Below are 15239 nucleotides of genomic sequence, written 5' to 3'. Positions count from 1 at the left end.
AGAATGTAAATATTGTCCTGGAACCTGAAAACTGGAATGAGTGCCTGGAAGGAACGTGTACTCTCCCTGGTATAGGAGGATCCCCAGAATGAGTTTCTCGTGCAGTAGGTCATCTTTGTCCTTGCCTTGGCATAATTTTCTGGGGACTTTACATCATCCAGATGGGAAGGAAGGAGAAATCCTCACATAGCTGAGCTGGGGGGGTTCTGAGCAGAATATTAGATCCTGTGGTTTGAAGTCTCTCCACCCACAGGAGAAAATGAAGGAAGTTGGAAGCAGAACTCTTGGAGAGATACTGCTCTCTGCTGCCCCTGCCTGACCCTGAGAGCTATAGGCAGGATGAACTAATGGGCGGTCCCAATGAACAGTGAACACAGGAGCCCTTGTTAAAAAATATATATGAACTGATATTAACACAGCATTAAAGCAAGAGCAAGGGCCTTCTGTGTGCAAGGCCCTGGGAGACCTCACAGGTCATGTGTCCAGAAAGTTGTCCCGACTACACAGACCTTATTCAAAAAAATCACCCTGCCAGCCTCCATGTAGTGAAGAAGCAAATGCATGAAATGGGCACCAGCAAGGTCTCAGTGAATTGTGTTAGACACTGGCTATGGAATGTCTGGATCGCCTCTGAGCATTCTGTCAGGACCCATGCACCCATTTCTGCAAGGTAAAGTCCTGTTTCACCTCCATGTCAGAGAAAAGCAAATTGGGGCTCAGAGAGGTGTCAGGGATTTGTCCTTGGTCACAGCTGTCAGATGGAATCGGGATTACAAAGTGGCCAGATGAATCCCAGAGCTGGCCCCTAGTCACTGATGCTACTGTTCCTATAAACACAAACCCCTCTTCTCCACAAGTCCTGAGCCACATCTGGTAAGCGTGGTGACTCAGAAAAGACTGGAGACTACTAGTGGCCCACGCCCACACCAGATCTAGAACCTACATATATATGCCAATACCTGACTCACTTTTCTGGGTCCCACCACCACCGCCATCATACAAAAATAAGAATGCTTATTTAGAGCAAAGCAGAAGAGGGACCAAAAATAAAGAGAATTTGAACTATAACAGGAAGCATGTATCTATAATCCTTGTACTGGGAGTGGAGGCAGGAGGACTGAAAATTCAAAGTCTCATAGGAAGTTTGAGGTTAGCTTGGGCTATGTGAATATGGATACTCTATTGGTAATATGCTTGTGGTTGTCACACATATTTCCCCAAATATGTTATATAGTATGGAAACTATGTCTACCTCAAAAAAATTCATATCGCTTGGAGTTTCCTTCACAGCACACTTTTTTTGGTTTTTATATATGTGTATGCATATGCATGTTTGCATGCCTGTAGGCATGTGCATATAAACATGTATGTGCATACATGTGGAGGCCTGAGGTTGATGTCAAGAGTCATCCTCAATTTCTCTTCCATTGACTCATTAAGGCAGTCTCTCTCAATCAAACTCAGAGCTTGCTGACATGGCTAGTCTTTCTGGGCAACTTTGCTCAGCCTTGGTGCATGCAGATGTATGCACAGCCACTCGTGAAATCGTGGCCCTAATACCGCCTACTGATTTGTGTCCTGTCTTCACACTACCTCTGTCTTATCCTCTTTGTTTAGATTGTGGCTAAGAAGTACCGGAACTACGACTTCCCGGCTGAGATGACAGGCTTGTGGCGGTACCTCGGGAACGCCTATGCGCGGGACGAGTTCACCAACACCTGTGCAGCTGATAGCGAGATCGAGCTGGCCTATGCAGACGTCGCCAGGCGCCTCAGCCGATCCTGAGCTTAGCCATTTGGCCCGATTCTGCTGCAAAGGAATTCTATTTCTCCCAACGGCCTTCTTCTCCAGACTCATTTCCCTCCTTACCTTGAGGAAACATTTAAAAGCAAAGAACGAAGTCACATCCTGCTGGCACCCCTGAACTCAGCTCCAGCCTGCTACTTTCTGAGATCAGTGCCATCTTTCCGCCCTATCCCAGGAGCCAGATGAGAGGAGAGAACACAGCAGCAGACCTTCCCACCGCTGACCCCATCTAGGGTCAGTGTGACTGGGGTCAGTTTGTAGAGCTCCCGTGGGATTGTCACTGGTCCCTTCTGCCAATATCATAACGCTTTCCCTGATGCATTAGCAACTCCAATCCAAGCTTCTCCTTCACCCCACCTCTTCCTCAGTAACTGAGAGGCCACCGACAAAAATCATCCCATGATCCTTAGGGAGAGAATCATGCTTTGATTGGAAGACAGTGCTGGGGGAGGGACCTAGCTAGGTGTGACTTTGGGAATCGCGCTCAGAGCAGTTCCAGCTGCTCACTGTTTCTGACCGAGGGCCATATTATAATGTCCCCTTGGATACACCTCAATTTGTCGCAGTGCTGGGACCAGGTGCAATCCGATTATGTCCTGGCCAGCACTGAGCCCGGCTTTCCACCTGTCTCCATTCTGCCACAAAGGCGGTTGACCTATGATTGTAAACTGAGGCGATCTAAATGGAGAGGGACTTCTGGGAAGCAGTGTTGATGCCAAAAGACCCCGCAGGGTCTACAGCCACAGGGGTCACTGACTGAAGAGCTCTCAGCCACTGGAGATTACATGAGTGGGTAGGACTGTTCTTCAATAAGTGGCTTTGGGTGGAGTTGTGGGGGGAGAGGGATGGGAGCAGATAAAGTGAGGAGTTTGAAAAGTAGCCTAGTAAATCTTTGACCAGACTTCTCCCTCACGATCTAAATCACAGACTGCTCTTAGGGCACACCTACCAACCATCAAGCAGACTCCAACATTGGCCAAAATTGTCTTCCGCGCCCTTCCTAGTCACTTCTGGATGTGGGTTGCCAGCTGGGTGTGCTCAGGCTCCCGACTTCTTCAGCCCCAGTGTCTGATGGAAGAGAAATTCTAACAGGGAATGGTGTGATCAAGGGCTACCTTAGGAAGAAAGTCCATGGATTTTCTGACTGGGAAGCCACAACTTGAATTTGGAAAATATACTGTCCTAGGTTCATTTTCCTGCCGTCAGACTCATCTATCAGATTTTTAAGAAAAAACCTTTTTTTTTTTTTTTTTTTTTTTGCCTAATATTTCTCTCCTTAGTCGTCTGCCTTGTGTTTTACCTACAAAGCTCATGGGGCCTGAGTATGGGAACCTGGACTGACCAACCATTATGACAAATGAGTTAATCATTCGCTCTTCCTCTACCAATGAGCTAGGGCGCACATGGGAGAAATCCATCCGCTGGGCCTTGCTCTAACAATCCTGCCTTCTGTGTCGCTGCCAGTGCAGGGTGAGGCTCCTGAGGACCGGAAAGCCCCTGGACTTGGCTCATTACTCTGGAGGGTGGGGCAGCACGGGTCCTCTCCACAGAAACGTCAACACGTGCTAACAGTCACCGGACTCACCTGCCTCTAGGGATCGCCAAAGCAAAGCACGACCATTGATCCAAGAAGGGAGGAAGCGGGAGGTCTCCCTAGCCCATTGGGGAAGAGGACTCTGCCTGCGTTTTATAAACCTGAAAGGACTTTGAAGGTGCAAAATGAATCGATTCATTTCCACCCTACAGGAACCTTTCCACAGGCTCTCGGCAAGCTGCCCCTGGGGCGTTTAAAGGGCAGCTCTGCTGAGGGACCAGCCCTTTTTCTGCAGGGAAGAGCCCCTAGTGGGCCTGCTGAGCAGGAAGGGGGCAGGAAGAGGCTTCCAGAACCATAGGAAGGCTGTTTAATTAATAGGAAACCATGCTGTTCTCAGGAATCCTTCCCAGAACTCGAAAGCAGGGTGAACCCCAGGCAGTTCACAGCCCTGTGTCCTGCAGGTGGACCTATGGTGAAGACCAGGATACATATAGAGGGGTCCCAGAGGGAAAGGAGAATACTCAGGACCCTCACGTGATATTCTGAGCCCAGAAATGGGCAAGTCTTTAAAAATAAACCACTCAAGCTGAGTCAATACTATTTCTAGAAGGTCCTACTGTGATTGAATTAGTTTTACATATATAACAAAATTTAGCCCATGTTGGATCTATCATAACCCCTTTAAAAAGTGGCGAGATTATAGAATGGAGGCTCTTCTGAGTACTTGAGTTCAGAAGTGATTTTAATGTTATCAGAAAATCATAATTAGACTGACAGAGTTGTCTTGGTATATAAAAATAGCAATTAAGTAAATGATGCTCATGCCCCCACCCCCACCCCCGGAGCAGAGTTTTATTCAGTGGCTCCAGCTTCTTTGGACCTTGGTCTTAACCTTGTCATGTGTATGATTCACCATCTGCAGCCACCCTCTCGTAGGTTCCAAGTCTTAACTCAGACCGTGTGGGCACTGCCTGCAGAGATTGGATAGGAGCTGTTCTGGCAAATGTCAGTCCCCCAGGAAGCATTTGGGTGACAGAGAAAGACAAGCTATTTTGATGGAACCATTTCTTTTGTGTTCATTTCTCACCTTGGATTGTCACATGACAATTGTGTGTGTGTGTGTGTATGTGTGTGTCAAGTGGAAGGCAAGACAGACAGCTGGAGTGAGGCTCAGAATGACTGAGTTGCGTGTATCTACCTATTTAAAACTTCCTACGTCTTAGGTTGACCCAGAGAGAAGACCTTTAATAAGATATTAGGAACAATACACAATAAGATAGAAAGTGAATTTTTGGTTGTTCCAGAACATTTCATATTTTCCTGCTAAATTCAGGGTCATAGGCATGTGCATATTTCACCCTTTAAACAAGGGGTCTAGATTAGGCTCCTGGCAGCAAACAAATCAGTTGCAAAGTTGGAAACAGTCAGTTTATTTGGTCAGGCAACCCTAAGCAGGTGCCAGCTTCCTGGTAGATGGCAACTGCCCCTGGTGTTCCCTTCTGGCGCTGGTGGGACCAGACAGGATCTTGATTTTTTTCATCCACAAGAAGCCGCTCCAAGAGTGAGGTTTGTTTGGGGGATGTTTTTGGTACCTTCCGGTTGTTGTGAGATGAGGCAGCAGTCAAGAAGACAGCACCTGTGCTTCAAAGTGGGCATATTCTGCAGACAGACAGTCCCAGGCATTTTAGGACCATTGTGGGAATGGAGCATGCTTGGCATAGACAGACGTTAACTGTCTAAAAGTCCCAGGAACCTGCAAGGCCCAGGCAAATTGTGTTTTGAGGGAAGCAGAGGCGGAAGCTGGGTGTCCATCTAGTAAGAGTTTGCTGCCATCACTGAAAGGATTTGCAACAACAATCAGATCTTTCTAGAAGCAACAGGTGTCTGATAGGTGCTTCTGGGATTCTCCATTTTCCCATGGTCAGAGGTGAGCTCAACTACAAGATGAGTCAGTAAACTGATGTGCTCTTGCTTGGAAACATGAAACATTAATTTATGCTTGAAACTAAGTTCAGTGATTCTCAAGGCTTATATTTTAAGATCTAAGTATTTGTATCATATATATCATACCTATATATGACATTAAGAAAGATCTTTAAGCTAAGTGATATTGGCATATACCTTTAATTCCAGCACTCAGGAGGCAGAAGCAGGCAGATCTCTGTGAGTTTGAGGCCAGCCTGGTCTACAAGATGAGTTCCAGGACAGCTAATGCTACACAGAGAAACCCTGTCTTGAAAAACAAAAGAGAAAGAGAGAGAGAGAGAGAGAGAGAGAGAGAGAGAGAGAGAGAGAGAGAGAAGAAAGGTCACTAGAAAACATGGGGCAGAGAAGCGTGCCTGTGAAGCACCAGATTTTTCTGTTGGGAGAACGTTTGGAATCTTGTCATTGGCCGTGGGGCCCTTCTACAGACAGGCCAGTGACCTTGCATCCTCTGCTCTCTACCACTCAAACTAACAGCCTGTGCTGAGCTCTAAGTCCATTCTCTTCCCCTTACAACCTTCTGTTCTCAGCCTCTTTTCAAGACACTTTCATCTTGTAGGAATGAATCAAACAGCGCAATCCTATTTAATGCTGTTGGAGGAAATAGATCTGTTCTCTACTACTGCCGCCTATACTACCAAAAATAAGCAAAACGTTGTCCCCGTATGAGGTTTGAGTTAAATCGTATTTTTTATTAAATCAACCTGATGTTTGGCAAAAAAAAAAAAAAAAAAAGTTCTTAGACACGATATTTTTGTATATATCTAAAGATGTTGAGACATTGACCATGAATGTATTTATAGAAGATATCAAACTAGAATCTAGCTTGGTTGATAGAGTATTTGCTTAGCATGCATGAAGCCCTGGGCTAGATCTCCAGCACTACATAGACCAGGCTTGGCGTGAACACTTGTAATCCCAGCTCTAGGGCGGTGGAGGCAGAAGGATCAGAAGTTCAAGGTCAGCTATGTAGCAAGTTGCAGGCCAGCCTGCTATATGAGACCATCTCAAAACAAAAGGACAAAATCAAAAGGAGCAAAATATCCAGCTGATGTTTAAATTTGTCCTCCTTGCCCTCCCAGTCACCTAGCCTTTTTATTTTTGTAAGATAAGGAATTAACTAATTTAGCAATTCTAATTAATAATTTGTAGATGCTCCAAATGATGGTAACTCACTTTTCTTGAGACCCTTAACTGTGGTGAGACCAGGCCTTGCTTAAAAGCCTTACTAAATGCGACATGCCTTTGAATACACACAAGTCCAACGCTTGCTTTATATCTTGAGCCAGCTGTAAATGCATTTCCCAGTTTTGATTGGTATGGACTGATTCAAATAAAGTTGGTTTATTTTCAAATATTACAGAAGAGATCACTGGACTTCTTTGGGGGAAGGGTTAGGCTGTTTTAAATGGCAGTACAAAATTCTCTCTTTTTCAAATAAAGGTTATTTAATTTCACATGAAACATGTTCATTTTTTTAAAAAATCAAAACTAAAAAAAGTACAGATAGAACTGGATGTGGCTCTGTGGTAGAGCCCTAGAGTGCAAGATGCCTTAGGTTTCATCCCCCAGATAGAAAGAAAGAAAAGGGGGGAGGGAGGGAAGAAAAGAGGGAGGAAGAAGGAAGGATGGAAAAAAGAAAGGAAGATAGGAAAGGGGCAAAGATAAATGAAGGAAGGGGAAGGGAGTGGGAAGCGAAAAGCAGGAAATCAAAAGGCTTGTGCTGTAGCTGTCCCAGTTCCATTTTTTTTTTAAAAAAAAAAGTAGGCAGGCTATAAGCTCTTTGATAGCACAGGGGTAAGGTGAAACATTATACCCTTACCAGCCATGCTTCCCATTTCCTTTCTGTAATATCTACCCAGAGGGAGACCAGCAAGTTGCAGTCTAGTGTGAGTTAAACTAGCCATCAATTTGTGGCCCATTCCCCTCTGGTTCTCATGAGCCCCATCACATGCCCAGCTCCAAACTTCTGGTCTTAGCATCGTATGTATCACTGACTCAGAGCTGAGATACCCAGGGTCTCTGAAGCCAACATGATCTCTGATGAGGTCACCTATGAGCTAAGATGTTGGCCACCTTGTAGGGTCTCTGTAGAGTGAGACTAGCCTTTGAGAATCTTAGAAGTTACTAAACAGCTGCATCAGGTGCCACCATTGGATATGTGTGGTGATTTCACTAGTAAGCTATGGCCCCCATAGACTCATGTGCTTGAATGCTTGGTCACAGGGAATGGCACTATTAAGAGGTGTGGCCTTCTTAGAATAACCGTGACCTTGTTGGAGGAAGAGTGTCACTGTGGGGCAGGCTTAGAAGTCTCATAAACTCCAGCTACACCTAGTGTGGTACATAGTCTTCTTCTGCTGCCTGCAGATCAAGATGTAGGACTCTCAGCTCCTTCTCCAGCACTATGCTTACCCACATGCTTCCATGTCCCACCATGAAGATAATGGACTAAATCTCTGAACCTGTAAGCAGGCCTCACTTAAATGTATTCCTTTATACGACTTGCTCTGGTCATGGTGTCTCTAGTAGGAGCATGGAAGACAGTGGTGCTGAGGGTGATTTAAACTGTGTGTGGTTTATTAAGTGACCTAAAGATTGTTCTTGTGATATCTTGGTGAAGAATGTAGGTGCTTTTTGCCCTTGTCCAAAAGTCTGCCTGAGACTAAAGTGAAGAGTTTTGGATTAATTCCACTGGCAGAATAAATCTCAAAGCAGCCTAGTATAAACTCAATCGTGTGGTTACTAATGTTCACTCTTATGAAGATTTATAATGAAAGCGAGTGAGTTGAGTAAGTTAAAACACAAAATGTAAAGATTGAGGGGAAAAGAGTAACCAGAAAGTGGAATGGAGCTAAGTCCTATGTTCAAGGTAATAACAAACCAAAGAAGAACCAGATATTAAGTGGAATATAGGGAATGGTGAGCTCAGGGTAAGACCCCACCCAGATAAGCTTTTAAATTGTGAAAAGGAATTAAAGAAAAACTTAGTGCCAGGTGTGGTGGTGCATACCTATAATCCCAACACTCAGAAGGCAGAGGCTGCTGGTTCTCTAAATTAAAGGCCAGCCTGATCTATGGAGTGGGTTCCAGGACAGCCAGGTTTAAGCAGTGAAGGAAACCATGGAAAACAGAGAGCTAATGGATATGTGACTGAATGAGGGAAGGGTCATGTTCTAACCCCAGCAAAGAGCAGAACTTGGCAGCTTTGGCCACATGGCTATGGCTTTAGAGTCAAGGGTAGAAGAAAGGGATTATGGAACCTCCTTCCATGACTATGGAAAGCTGCTGAGGCTAGGTGTGTCCCTGTGTGGAGGTCCAGAGAGGCCAATGCTTAAAACTGTGAAGCTGAAGTCTGGATTGCCTTGGAGATGCCAAGATGTTGGTGATGATAGAGCCATGTAATTACCTGTCAAGGAAAGCTGGTAACTGGGAAGGAAACCAGCCCAAGAGAAACAAGTGTATTGCAGTCAATAAAGATGAACAGAGTTGGAGATCTGAAGAGTGTTTTGGCATCAGACATGCAGAGTTTAGAGTTTTCCCAGCTGGTTTTCCATCTCACTTTGACCCAGTATTTCCTCACTGCGCTCCTTCCCCTTTCTATGCAGTGTAAAACATATTGTAGGAAACAAACAAACAAACAAAAAAACCCTCTGAACCCAGTCCTAGCCTGTTCTCCCTATGCTGTAACTTATCCCATATTATTCCTGAGTGTGTGTTTGTTTTTTCCCACCCCTTATCACCGAAGACATCCTATAGTGGACAAGTTCATTGTTAGTAGGCAAGTGGCTTCCCATGTTTCATTGTTGGAATGCAAAACTGTGAATTGCAGAGCCCATGCTCGATCAAGGGAGACTTCATCTCTCCTTAGCTTTATCATGAAGAAACCAGGCAGTGTAGGAGTATGTCATGGTTTGAACTTGAAATATCAGCCATTGGTTCATGTGCTTGAGCTTGTACAGCTTGTAGGCAGATTTCTCTGACCTGTTTGCCAGCTCTCAAATAACCAAGGGGAGATTTCTTAGTAATTATGAAAGCTTGTCCAATAGCTTAGGCTTATTTCTAACTAGCTCTTATAAATTGAATCAACCCATTTCTATTAAATTATTTCCTGCCTCTTGGCTTCATCCCTTTTCTCTGTAATGCCCATGCTGCTTTCCTGTCTGGCTGATGACATCCTTCTTCTTCCCAGCATCCTCTCTGCCCCGGAAATTTTGCCTAGGTATTGGCTGTTCACCTTTTTATTAAACCAATCAGAATGGTACATATTCACAGTGTTCAAAAAGATTATTCCACCACACCAGCTGCTGGAACTGCTGGAAGGTTGTAGAACCTACTAGGAGAAGTAGGTCACTGTGGTCAGGCATTGAGGCTTATAGACCTCTCTGTTTTCCTGAAGGCAGATACAGTGTGTCCAGTCCCTTGTGCTCAGAGCTGTCATGCTTTCCCCATAACGAAGGACTGAATCCCTTCCCAAATTGTAAGCCAAAATAAACCCCTTCTCTCCTAATTTGCTGCTTGTCAGGTATTTGGTACCAGCAGTAAGTTTTGTAACAAACACCGTGTGCAATGGATGTGCATAGTATCGAAGAGAGTGAAGTCCTCTTGCGGAGAGGTCTCCAAAAAGTGATCTCAAAAACGCTCAGTTCTGTGTTTCTTTTATTTTTATTTTGTATTGGTGTGTGTTTGAATATGATCTATGCTCACGTGTGTGTAGAAGAGGCTATTAGGTAGCTTGCTCCATCACTATCTCCCTGTTTTAAAGATAAGATCTCTGATTGAACCTGAAGTTAGGCTAAAGGTCAGAAATTACAAGAGATCCTCCTATCTCCTCCCTACGCATTGTGTGTAACCACCCTTCTGTTTATGTGGGTGCTGGGATCTGAACTCATGTCCCAGCATGCTTATGTGGCAAAGTGCTTTTATCCACCGAGCCATCCCTCCAGCCCAACTCCTTTAGGTCTATCACCTAGGCTTCCTACATACAAAACAGAGTCATTTTTTTTTTATCAGATAGAAGCGCAGGGCTTCATACCAAGAAGGGAGGCAGCTCAGACTGAAGACAAGAACATAATTCAACTTGTGGGACAGTCATTGAATTGTTCTGTGACCTTGCGTCGGGACTGTTTTATGCCTTCAGCTTTCTGAAGGAAGTACAAACCCCCGTGTCTGGAGATTTTGGGGTCTCTAATGAAGAACACCATGACTTATTTCAAATGGAATGACATTCCAACAAACTGAAACGTCCAGTCTATAAGAAGGTTTCTCTGTGGACATCATCAATGGTCAGATAATAAATAAAGAATTGACAGTTGTCATCTAAGTAGGTTTTGATGTGTCAAGTGTCTATCTTGGAGTTGGTTCACATAACACTTGTGTCTCCTATTCTCTGCCTACATGCAATGAAATCTGCATTCTGTTACAATGAACGTGACCCCATGGCTCTGCCATGAAGCTCACCAGGCTGCAACTGCTTAAGAAAGTAGGTAAGACTCAAAAAACTTTGAGGATAAAGAACGTGAGTGAAGGGGCTGGAGAGATGGCTTAGTGGTTAAGAGTGTGACTGTTCTCATAGATCTGAGTCTGGTACACACACTGGGCAGACTACAACCACCGCTATTCCAGCTGTAGTGGTCAGACTGGAGCCATCTTCTAGCCTATCTTAACCCCTTCACTCATATTACATTTACCCCCCACCACCGCATTTATGACTAGAAATAAAATAAATATTTTATTTTTTAAAAAAATGAATGTGGGTGAAAATAAATTCCATTTACCCCCATTTTACCCTCATTTAATTTAACTACCTTAATGCCCCACATTTTCTTAGCTCCAAATTTATAGATGCTTCATATCTGAACCACCCAAGAGTCATAATATAGATACAGACTAGATATCAAGTAGCATCCCACCTACGGAGCAAAGCTTGCTTTCCCACCATTTATCATCATCTTGAATGGTGTCTCTGTTAGTCATTCTTCCACACCCTTTCCACGGTTAAAAATGAATATTGAAAGCACAGAGTGGTCTTCCTAGCTTTTTGTTCTTATATCAATGCTATAAAGACCCATCAAGAGGCTTAACTGCTCACTATCTCCATGATTCTCCTTGGGATTCATATTAGAGTTGGAATTACTAGGTCAAAAAGCATGCATATTGTAAGAGTCCTGTACATGCTGCTAAATTAGCCTTCGGATTGCTCCATCATCCTTCCTCGGCAGCAGAGCACAGAGAGCCCTTCTCTCACTCATTGCCAGTATCGGGTTTTACTGCTTTCCAATTCTCTTCCATTTGGCCTGTGAAGTACACTTCATGGGTCTGCCTTTGTTTACCTATGTGTTGAGGAGCTTTTCAAAGTACGCGATTCCATTGCATCTACTGTTTAGGCTCTTGCTCTTAAAAGAGGGGGTACCATTTCCTCTCCTGCAGTACAGCTGCCATAGATCTGAAGCCAGCACATCTGGGTGAGCCGAGCGTGAACTGCTTTCCCTGGCAGTTGCTCTTCTCCTTCTGACTTCCTGGTACAGTTTGAAACAGACACTACCATATAGATTTCCCTTTTTAACTGAAACATGAGAAAACACAAAAAAACAAAACAGAAAAAAAATTTTCCCTTACTTTAGTTTATACCCGGGCCACCCTAGATCAAGTCCTTGTGTCTCGTGCCAGCATGTGAGGTATAGGGGAGGTAGGGTCTCCTCTAACTTGCAGAGTTGGAAGCAGTGTATGTGGAAACATTAGATTTTCTAGGAAAATTCTACTGGAAATTCTCAGACGTTGTTGAACCCTCGATGTATAGAGTTAAATAAAACCTGTTCTCGGGCAGACGAGCATGGAGAAGTGGGGAGAAAGCTGGCAAATTGGCTGTCTCTACCCCAGGCTGTGTGGAAGTGTGGAAACAAAAGAAGCTGAAATCTCAGCGTCTATATTTAAGTTATCCTGTATCTGGGATGACAGCCTCCAGAGTCATCTAGCCCATCAAATAAGAGCCGACAAACTGCAAAGATTCCATGAAATCTGAGGTTAATTAGTGCTGGTCAGAGGGAGACTTCACTCAGCTGGAGTGGATGGACTTTTGAATTGATCTCTTTGATCTCTCCCTTGTCCCATGATGCTATCCTGAGTCAGAACTCCATCTCGGTCAACATCCTGTCATTGTCACAGATTCTCAAACAAGCCAAGATAATGCTCTGCATTTGTCCCTTAACAAGATGCCACAGAACCCACAAACAAAGACTGGGAACGGAGTAACGGCTCTGATGGGTCACAAGAGTCTCACTGAACCACTACATAAGAAAGGCCACAGCAGGGCCAAATTCAACATCCAAAAGAGACACAGTTCCTCAAAGCGACCGTGCGGTTGCTTAATTCTAGAAAGGGGAACTATACCAGAGTGTTGAGGAGGATAATGAAAAGAACAGTTAAATACTAAACTGCCCACTGGAGACTATTTGAAAATGTCTTTTTTTTAGTACCTTACAAAGAACTCCAAGGTCAGTAAATAAAAGAAAGACCCTATAAATGCTTCAAGGCAGAAAACCAAGTAGATAGTGAACCCACTTGACCCTGGGTTACCCTGGAGGAGGGAATGGGAAGGACATGAAGGAGGGTCACTTTCCCCTTTTTACTCTATAAGGTCAAGGAAAAACAACACAGGTAGGATTTCATTTTCTTTTATAAAGGACATATGTGCTCAAAGACAAAGGGATTTGATGGACTGAGAGCAGGGAATGACAACAAAAGGTGGCCTGAGGGTGACAGAGAACAAGAGCACATGGTTTCAAGCTGATAACTAGCTTGCTTGATAAGGACAGTAAAACCCCCACACAGGCAAAGATACACACCAATTTGTACCCAGAGTAGTGAATTCTGAACTCTTTGACTCTTACCTATGATTCAATGGCCATGAAACCCAGGAAAATTCTGGACTTCTATTGGGACAGCCCTGGCCGTGGTCCATACATGTTTTACCTGGGGTGAAATTAGCATGTGGTGGCTCCTATTTGAGTCCAGCTGAGGTCAGATCACAAGAATTGTCAATGAAACCATCATCCACCCTGTTCAATGACCACCTCTGGATTCTCATGGGCTGAAAAGTACATATTTATATTCCTTCAGATCCTTAAAATACCTTCGTAATATTTTCTCTTTATTTATACACAGATGGAACCTGAGATCTTCAGTAGTGGCAAAGTGAAGGGTGTTTATGGGCTTGCAAAGAACTAGGATTCCACCCCAAAGACTGACATGGCAGTCTTAGCGTGAAGCTGTGATGACAGAGTAGTCAGAAAGGGAAAGATGGCTGTGTTTAATCCACCAGATGAGTAGGAACCAGGTAGCATTATGAAGCAGTCAAAGCAGCTGCAGTTTTGTGGTTCAGTTTGAAAAGTCCCCACAGGCTCTCATGTTTGAATACTTGGTCCCTAGCTAGTGGTGCCCACTGGGGCATTAGAGAACTTTATGAGGCAGAGCCTCGCTGGAGGAAGTGGGTCACCTAGGAGGTAGGACCTGAGACCCCACTTCCTGGTCATCCTTTGCTTCCTGAGTAAGGAGGTGAGCAACCAGCTTCTTGTTCCTGCTACCTTGTCTTCCCTGTCAAGGATTGTAGGCAGAGGCTGTTCTTTCATTCCCTGGCCACCCTGACCAGAAGCAATCACACAGCAAGTGTATTGTTTACAATAATGTGTGGCCAATAGCTTAAACATATTTCTAGCTAGCTCTTACATCTTAAATTAACCCATTCTTACTATTATATATTTTACCACAAGGCTCGTGAACTGGTAAGGTTCCCGGGCATCTGTTTTCTTCAGCACCTACACAGCATCTCCCTGACCCCGCCTTCTCTCTCCTTCATCTGCTTGGATTTCCCACCTTGCCCAATTCTGCACTACAATATGCATGAAGCAGTTTCTTTTATTAACCATTGGTAGTAAACATATTCACAGCATACAGAAGGGAATCCCACATCACCTCCCTTTTTTATCTAAATAAAAAGGAAGGCTTTAAATTTAACATAGTAAAATTACATATAACAAAACAGTTATCAAACAAGAATTATAATATTTAGTCCATTTACATTTGGCAGATTAAGGAAAATACTCTATCATCTATCTTATTTTGTGAGTCTAAATTTTTATATCTAATCTATCTTTTATAATTATAAAACTTTCTTTCTTCAACTTCATCAAAGACTCCAGAAGGATATAATATTACCTAAGTTATCAGGATGTGCATTTTACCCAACTTCCCAAACTCTAGAATTGACAGAGATATCTCACTGTCTGGACAGTCACCTGAAGTTCCTTTGAAACTGGGGCACCCATCTTCAGCCCACAGGCCCATAGTATCCGGCAGGCTTTTCCAAAAAACAGGAAATTTCAAAGACCATTTTACCTATATTGGCAGTTTGTCAATCACTTTCTTCTGTGTCCTGCAGAATGACTAGCAGACTCTTTCATAAAACAGGAACCCCGAAGAACAGTCTCACCTTTAGGAAAGTTCAGCAGTCATTTTTTTCTGTGGGTCCTACATATCCAGTTCATTTAGCATACCATCAAGCAGTCCGGGCAAGAGCAGTTTCTTGCCCAAATGGCTAACAAACTCCATAAGGAGCCTCTTCGATGCCCATCATCTTCTTAAAACAGATTGGTGCTGCCAGGAGCAGATGTGTTTCATTGTCATGAAAAGTTCTAAGTTTTTAAAATATTTTAAATGCCATATTCTGTAAGTCTTTGAAAGGTTTGAAGAATACCAATTTATCTGAAATAACATCTCTGTACATCTAGAAAAACTAACTAACATGACTATAAGTTTGTCTATTATAAATGACTATATTAATATGCAACTTTTAATTATACATTACACTTTTTAATGAGCTGTATAAACATAATACCTTAAACAAGAACAAAAACACATA

General features: G+C 43.7%; 1 protein-coding gene across 2 annotated transcripts in view; it reads left to right on the top strand.

Annotated features, from left to right (window-relative positions):
- Clic5 (chloride intracellular channel 5) overlaps window positions 1–6680 on the top strand; it is a 153061-nt gene extending 146381 nt beyond the window's left edge. For both annotated transcript variants that reach the window (XM_057751472.1, XM_057751473.1), the window contains exon 6: window positions 1618–6680. In XM_057751472.1, the coding sequence (XP_057607455.1) occupies window positions 1618–1785 (168 nt within the window). In that variant the 3' untranslated portion in view covers window positions 1786–6680. The remainder of the gene's footprint in view (window positions 1–1617) is intronic.
- The last annotated feature ends 8559 nt before the right edge of the window (window positions 6681–15239 follow it).

This window comes from Chionomys nivalis, chromosome 19, assembly GCF_950005125.1.
Source record: "Chionomys nivalis chromosome 19, mChiNiv1.1, whole genome shotgun sequence".
NCBI classification, from domain to species: domain Eukaryota; kingdom Metazoa; phylum Chordata; class Mammalia; order Rodentia; family Cricetidae; genus Chionomys; species Chionomys nivalis.
The sequence above is the reverse complement of the archived record's forward strand: the minus strand, read 5'-3'. Positions and strand labels throughout refer to the sequence as shown.